Source organism: Hippocampus comes, unplaced genomic scaffold (genome assembly GCF_001891065.2).
Source record: "Hippocampus comes isolate QL1 unplaced genomic scaffold, H_comes_QL1_v1.1 scaffold378, whole genome shotgun sequence".
Lineage (NCBI taxonomy): Eukaryota > Metazoa > Chordata > Actinopteri > Syngnathiformes > Syngnathidae > Hippocampus > Hippocampus comes.
The window spans coordinates 472,003-479,842 of record NW_017806061.1 but is presented as its reverse complement, the minus strand read 5'-3'; the positions used below and the strand labels follow the sequence as shown (position 1 = coordinate 479,842).

General features: G+C 53.5%; 1 protein-coding gene across 1 annotated transcript; it reads left to right on the top strand.

Annotated features, from left to right (window-relative positions):
• Positions 1-1,262: 1,262 nt before the first annotated feature.
• LOC109529796 (U2 small nuclear ribonucleoprotein A'-like) lies at positions 1,263-7,350 on the top strand. The gene is made up of 9 exons (XM_019893247.1): positions 1,263-1,423; positions 2,721-2,868; positions 3,193-3,271; positions 6,195-6,241; positions 6,314-6,416; positions 6,553-6,632; positions 6,771-6,846; positions 6,982-7,075; positions 7,158-7,350. Exons 1-9 carry the CDS (start codon positions 1,342-1,344, stop codon positions 7,271-7,273), a joined length of 825 nt encoding a protein of 274 aa, XP_019748806.1. The 5' UTR covers positions 1,263-1,341; the 3' UTR covers positions 7,274-7,350.
• Positions 7,351-7,840: the final 490 nt, after the last annotated feature.

Sequence of the window (7,840 nt, the reverse complement as noted above, 5' to 3'; positions counted from 1 at the left end):
GGGGGGGGCAAAAAATGCCTTTCGTGTGCCTTGGGACTGGAAAAGAGCCGAATGAAAGGCGCGTCAAACTTGCCTGGCGCCACCTGCGGCCCGCATACCGAGTCCGTGATCCCACCATGGTGTGCGTCTTGCCCGTTCCCATCGGCCCGTAACTGCAACGCATCCACCGAGAACAATGTTCAGCCCCTCTGGGAATATGCAATGTCTGGCCACAATTCGACACATCACCGAATTGGGGAGGAGTGTGCAATTTCCATTGATCATTCAAGTCCGAGTAGGCGTAATTATGGTGCATTTGAAGCCTTGGAGGACATCATCCAAGATGGGAGCCACAACTCTGTTGTAGACTTCAATCTGGGTGGCGCCAGGTGCAAACACCTGCGGGATGCCAACGACATCAACAAAAAGGGCACTCAGGTTCTGTCGGCAGAACGATGCTATGGAGGAGATTGCAAATCAACTGATCTCATCAAAGGTGTACGACTGAAGGGGCACCTGCGAATCATTTTCTCTCTTCACAACAATCTGCTTCAATTGCGTATTGAACTCAATTCTGTCTCTTCTCAACACGTTCGGCAGCACTAGTGATGGGTCCATGAGGTCGATACACTGTGTTGATACTGTGCCGCCGCTGACCACTTCCACCTCCTGGACCTTCAAAATCCCTGCAGCGAACCCACTTGACGGACTGATTTGATGATGAAGTGTATACAATATCATTCACATCCGTGCATTCATATTGTATCATTGTGTTTCAATCACGTGAATGAGGATGCTTGTCGGCTTTGTCTTCACACATTTTTGTGTCGAAAAATAAGATGCTCCAGTATTTTAAATTTCAGTCTGTTGCGTTTCTTTCCCCCGCTGTGGAGAACACACACACACACACACACAATGGAATAAGACGTGAAAAATCCGAGAGGCACTCGGTGAGACAAGGAGATTTGAATAAATACCTTCTTCTCCAAAAGGAGATCAAAATGGCTCTACACGGTGGGCAATTTGCGTTTGTCCGGAAGCTGCTCCATAATCTGCGCGCGCGTACTGTAGCAACGTCACTCGAGTGAAGCGCGTCTCGGCAGTCGAGTCGGATGCTCTCCGCTGTGAGCGCGAGCAACCCACGCCACATATTAAAGAGGCTTGAAACTACGACCACAGCTAAGCTAGCCGAACAACAGAACAACGTGCTTCCGCCGTCTTCGGATTGAACCGGAAATAAACAAAGGGGGCGGTCCGAGCGGGAAGTTGAATTATTTCCGGGTGACAGTCGCCTGCGCCATTTCCGCATGCTCGGCGTTGAAAAGAAGCGAATCGTCTCGCTGCTTTGGATTCGGGCTGAAAATGGTGAAGCTATCTGCGGAGCTGATCGAGCAGGCGGCTCAGTACACGAACCCGGTGAGGGACCGAGAACTGGACCTCAGAGGTACGTGAGCGCGCGCCGCCGCCCGCTACCCCCGCGTTAGCCTGTTAGCCTGTTAGCTCGTGAGTCCGCCTGGCCGCAGTTTCGGCACGGAACGACGGGAAGGCGCCTTCGTAGACGGGGACGGCGTCCGGCCTCCGCCTCGCTGTCCTCTTTCCGTTTTGAATCATTTGGTTCAAGATGGCTCAAATGTCAGCGGGTGGGGACGCGTGTTAACTTGGGGGGGGGGGGGGGGGGGATACATCGGAGCGTTCTTTGTTTCCGAGGGCTCCGGCGACGACGCGGCTGCGAAAGTTGAGATTCTTTTAGCACGGCGAACATATCTGGTCGACGTCTTCGTGCAAAGTCGGCAGAGGTGGAGATCTGAGGTGGGGCCTGTTTTTGCCAAATTCGAATTTCAAACCTCCCCGACTGTCTTCATGCTCCCTTTTTCCCAAAAGCGGCGGTATCGTCGGGGAGATTGGACAATGTTCGAAACGTCGTCGTCATTTGAAGACGGGCATACAGTCGAACGAATTGTCAAGCGAAAGCAGCCACGGCGATTCAATCGAATCCTCAACGCGTAATACCGCACGGAAGGAACTCGGGACGATTGTTGCATCTCTGTACCGTGTGCAAAGGCAATTCCGCAAAACTCAGGACGATGTGTTCACGGTGCAAGAATTTGCCAATCGTGTTCGACCTGCATCATTCTTTGCATACACTAAAACACAGGTGTCAAACGCAAGGCCCGGGGGCTAGATCCGGCCCGCCACATCATTTTATGTGGCCCCTCGAAAGAAAATCATGCGTGTCAACTTGCATGATCCTTGCTAAAATGTGCACCGAAATGTCAAATTGTCACGTGTAATAAACAAACGAGATTTTGTAATCCTGTTTACACTCGCTTCAACTACAATTGAACAAACTCTTATAGTTGACTGATTTTTAAAAAAAAAAAAAAAAACTAGTAGTCCAATCATTTGCTGTGTGTAAATAATTATGTGACGAGACGATTAAAAATATTTGCGGTTTCGACGGGCCTTTGAGGGAAGATGTCATTCCGAAGTGGCCCAGAGACAGAAATGAGTTTGACACCCCTGCGCTAAAAGACGAGGCGTTTCTCGTTCAAGCTGAGAAACCTGACTGTTGGTCGCAAACCATCTTGACCTTTGACCTTTGTGGCTGTGACACGTTCCCCGAAAACTTGCTTTTGTGCCTTTTTGGCTCCCAGGCGGCTGGGTGTTTGATGGGCGTTCCCCAGCTTTCGCCGTCTGCGCATTGCCGTTGATGCCATTTTTTTTTTTTTTTTGAGAAACAGGTTATAAAATTCCAGTTCTGGAGAATCTGGGGGCCACTTTGGACCAGTTTGACACAGTGGACTTCTCGGACAACGAAGTTCGCAAACTGGATGGCTTCCCGCTCCTCAGACGCCTCAAGACCTTGCTGATGAACAACAACAGGATCTGGTGAGACACGCCAAGACTTTGCTTGCAGTATGTGTGCAGGAGAGAGGAACATGATTGAAGTCAGCGGAATGCCCAAATTTTGCAACTTTGACAGTCAACGAGCGAGTGCCGCTCGATGACGAGTACTGCGCTTCAAATCTCTTCAATTGTCTGTCATCGCTCTCCTGCGGGGCGCCTTCGTCGCCGCTTTTACGTTGGTCGGCTTTGTGGAAATGGGGGAGAAAGTTAGTGCCGCTGACGCCCAAGTGGCCGGTCGAAAGGGCAAATCCTGCCGCCGCGCAATCGTGGCAACTGACTTGCCTTGGCTTTTGTTGCTGTGCGCAGTCGCATCGGAGAGAACCTGGAGCAGAGTCTTCCCCATCTGCGAGAACTTATCCTGACCAACAACAACATCCAGGAGCTGGTGAGTCACACTCGGCCCAGGGTGAGGAGGGATGTCGCGGAGTCTCCGCCCGCCCCGGCGTGCGCTTTGAGCCGACCGGCGCCTTGACCCGAAAACGCGAGCCTCTGCGAGCACGCGTGAGCAGGGGGGAAAAAAAAAACTTCCGCTTGAGCCCACTTGTGGAAGAGTTTGCCAAGCAACATGAGCCCAGGGCCACTTTGGACCAGTTTGACACAGTGGACTTCTCGGACAACGAAGTTCGCAAACTGGATGGCTTCCCGCTCCTCAGACGCCTCAAGACCTTGCTGATGAACAACAACAGGATCTGGTGAGACACGCCAAGACTTTGCTTGCAGTATGTGTGCAGGAGAGAGGAACATGATTGAAGTCAGCGGAATGCCCAAATTTTGCAACTTTGACAGTCAACGAGCGAGTGCCGCTCGATGACGAGTACTGCGCTTCAAATCTCTTCAATTGTCTGTCATCGCTCTCCTGCGGGGCGCCTTCGTCGCCGCTTTTACGTTGGTCGGCTTTGTGGAAATGGGGGAGAAAGTTAGTGCCGCTGACGCCCAAGTGGCCGGTCGAAAGGGCAAATCCTGCCGCCGCGCAATCGTGGCAACTGACTTGCCTTGGCTTTTGTTGCTGTGCGCAGTCGCATCGGAGAGAACCTGGAGCAGAGTCTTCCCCATCTGCGAGAACTTATCCTGACCAACAACAACATCCAGGAGCTGGTGAGTCACACTCGGCCCAGGGTGAGGAGGGATGTCGCGGAGTCTCCGCCCGCCCCGGCGTGCGCTTTGAGCCGACCGGCGCCTTGACCCGAAAACGCGAGCCTCTGCGAGCACGCGTGAGCAGGGGGGAAAAAAAAAACTTCCGCTTGAGCCCACTTGTGGAAGAGTTTGCCAAGCAACATGAGCCCAAACACCGAGAAAGGAGAAGGCGACGAGAGGTGGAGATCTGAGGTGGGGCCTGTTTTTGCCAAATTCGAATTTCAAACCTCCCCGACTGTCTTCATGCTCCCTTTTTCCCAAAAGCGGCGGTATCGTCGGGGAGATTGGACAATGTTCGAAACGTCGTCGTCATTTGAAGACGGGCACACAGTCGAACGAATTGTCAAGCGAAAGCAGCCACGGCGATTCAATCGAATCCTCAACGCGTAATACCGCACGGAAGGAACTCGGGACGATTGTTGCATCTCTGTACCGTGTGCAAAGGCAATTCCGCAAAACTCAGGACGATGTGTTCACGGTGCAAGAATTTGCCAATCGTGTTCGACCTGCATCATTCTTTGCATACACTAAAACACAGGTGTCAAACGCAAGGCCCGGGGGCTAGATCCGGCCCGCCACATCATTTTATGTGGCCCCTCGAAAGAAAATCATGCGTGTCAACTTGCATGATCCTTGCTAAAATGTGCACCGAAATGTCAAATTGTCACGTGTAATAAACAAACGAGATTTTGTAATCCTGTTTACACTCGCTTCAACTACAATTGAACAAACTCTTATAGTTGACTGATTTTTAAAAAAAAAAAAAAAACTAGTAGTCCAATCATTTGCTGTGTGTAAATAATTATGTGACGAGACGATTAAAAATATTTGCGGTTTCGACGGGCCTTTGAGGGAAGATGTCATTCCGAAGTGGCCCAGAGACAGAAATGAGTTTGACACCCCTGCGCTAAAAGACGAGGCGTTTCTCGTTCAAGCTGAGAAACCTGACTGTTGGTCGCAAACCATCTTGACCTTTGACCTTTGTGGCTGTGACACGTTCCCCGAAAACTTGCTTTTGTGCCTTTTTGGCTCCCAGGCGGCTGGGTGTTTGATGAGCGTTCCTCAGCTTTCGCCGTCTGCGCATTGCCGTTGATGCCATTTTTTTTTTTTTTTTGAGAAACAGGTTATAAAATTCCAGTTCTGGAGAATCTGGGGGCCACTTTGGACCAGTTTGACACAGTGGACTTCTCGGACAACGAAGTTCGCAAACTGGATGGCTTCCCGCTCCTCAGACGCCTCAAGACCTTGCTGATGAACAACAACAGGATCTGGTGAGACACGCCAAGACTTTGCTTGCAGTATGTGTGCAGGAGAGAGGAACATGATTGAAGTCAGCGGAATGCCCAAATTTTGCAACTTTGACAGTCAACGAGCGAGTGCCGCTCGATGACGAGTACTGCGCTTCAAATCTCTTCAATTGTCTGTCATCGCTCTCCTGCGGGGCGCCTTCGTCGCCGCTTTTACGTTGGTCGGCTTTGTGGAAATGGGGGAGAAAGTTAGTGCCGCTGACGCCCAAGTGGCCGGTCGAAAGGGCAAATCCTGCCGCCGCGCAATCGTGGCAACTGACTTGCCTTGGCTTTTGTTGCTGTGCGCAGTCGCATCGGAGAGAACCTGGAGCAGAGTCTTCCCCATCTGCGAGAACTTATCCTGACCAACAACAACATCCAGGAGCTGGTGAGTCACACTCGGCCCAGGGTGAGGAGGGATGTCGCGGAGTCTCCGCCCGCCCCGGCGTGCGCTTTGAGCCGACCGGCGCCTTGACCCGAAAACGCGAGCCTCTGCGAGCACGCGTGAGCAGGGGGGAAAAAAAAAACTTCCGCTTGAGCCCACTTGTGGAAGAGTTTGCCAAGCAACATGAGCCCAAACACCGAGAAAGGAGAAGGCGACGAGTGCTCCTTGAAAGTTCATGCCCCCACCAAAAAAAGAGAATCATTGCAGTCCTAATCAGGAAATGAGTTGTCATCAACTCATGCTTTGTGCATTTATTATTTTTTTTATCTTAAAAATCATCAATTTGCAGCACGAGTCAATACCAAGTTTGTAGTTTGGGAGGCATCGGGCCGGCCGCATTGCGTCATTGACATCGTGAAAGACGGAATATCGGGCGACGTCGACGGGGGGTGTTGAGCCGTGCCCCGAGGTGGCGGAATGCCGATTGCGCCGGTGTGTTTCAGGGCGACTTGGAGCCGCTGGCGTCGGTGAAGACCTTGACTCTGCTCAGGTGAGAAGCGCGATGCCGGCGAAAGCCGCGCGGTCGGCCGCCGGCTGGCGCTGACTCTGTCCTTGCCGCCAGCTTGCTGAGGAACCCCGTGACCAACAAGAAGCACTACAGGCTCTACGTCATCCACAAGGTCCCGCAGATCCGCGTGCTGGACTTCCAGAAGGTGAAGCTCAAGGTGGGTGGCCGCCGGCCTCGCCGCCCGCTTTGCCCGCCCCGTCCGGATGGCGTCGGCGCTCCCGGCGGGAAGTCCTCCTCGCGCTCGGCTTCGCGGGCGTCCCGTCGCCTTTAACCGCGTCTGCTTGTGGTCGCAGGAACGCCAGGAAGCCGAGAAAATGTTCAAAGGCAAACGCGGCGCTCAGCTGGCGAAGGATATCGCCAAGCAGAGCAAAACGTAAGGGCGTCGGTCCCCGGCGGGCACGCTCGGCGTATCTCGTATTTGACTCGAGAACAGATACTACGCCGGATCCGCCGCGGGGGGAAGCCGCCGAGCGAGCGCGCCCGTCTAACTTGGGCTCCGGCTCGCCCGCAGGTTCACGCCCGGATCGGCGTCGCAGCTGGAGAAGAGGAGGACGGGTCCGTCGCACGCTGACGTCGAAGCCATCAAGGTAGGTCGTTTAAGAGATGCGAAGGCGGGCTTGTGGCGTGCTGCCCGCGTCTTGTCCCGGGAGCGAGGGCGACGGTCGTCCGCCGATTGTCCCGAGAGCGAGAGACAGCGGGTGGCTTTTTTGCTTTGTTGTCAGAATGCCATCGCCAAGGCGTCGTCACTGGCCGAGGTGGAGCGCTTGAAAGGAATGCTGCAGGCGGGACACATCCCGGGACGAGACCGCACGCAAGGTCTGCGGCCCGCCGCCGCCGCCCTCGGCCGCTTGCGGGCTCCCGACCGGCGCGCCACATCGCTTTTCTTCTTCTCCTATAGATGGCGCCGGCGTGGAGGAGGAAGAGGAGGAGGACGAAGGCCACGCCTCCCAGATGGACGCTCAGATGGAAGAGGTCGAGGACATGGAACAAGAGCTTCACGTCAACGGCTCCTGAACACACCCCCCCCCCTCCCCCCATCTTGTACATTTTATATGGACGTCAAACCACATTAAAGTTTGTTTTTGACTTTTTACGCCCGTCGTGCTGGGAACCGTCCTTTTCTTCCCGATGCTGGAATCGTGCCTTCAAATGCAGAGCCCGGTGGAGACGACCCCAAACATGAAGACTCGTGCTCAAAAAGAGGACGGGATTCAACAAATCCCCACCACCCGTCATGACTTGGAATGGAAGAAGACGCATATTTGGAGGGTGCGCGCCAACCTACGACAACCCCCCCCCCCAAAATTTCTAGTGTGCTTTGGGACAATCTCTGATCGGGATCAAATAGGTCATCCAATAAAAAATGAAAGGGAAAAACTAAAAAAAAAAAAATTGGCGTCACAAGGTGGCAACAAACGACAAGGAGGCACTTTGAGCTTCGATTTGATTTATACAACAGCAGAGAAACCGAAAAGCGCAAGACCCCGGCCGGTTCCGGTCGGTCTTTCTTAGCAATCGCTTCCAGTTGGACGGGGAAAGGAGTGCCGATTGGCTGCTTTGCGTGCGCGGGATCGCCAATGG

What these genes read in the sequence shown, in the direction of transcription:
- LOC109529796 (XM_019893247.1), top strand. Translation starts at nt 1,342, where the DNA reads ATGGTGAAGCTATCTGCGGAGCTGATCGAGCAGGCGGCTCAGTACACG. An exon ending in ACAACAACATCCAGGAGCTG is followed by an intron (nt 3,272 to 6,194) that starts GTGAGTCACACT and finishes GGTGTGTTTCAG; the next exon opens with GGCGACTTGGAGCCGCTGGC. An exon ending in ATCGCCAAGCAGAGCAAAAC is followed by an intron (nt 6,633 to 6,770) that starts GTAAGGGCGTCG and finishes GCTCGCCCGCAG; the next exon opens with GTTCACGCCCGGATCGGCGT.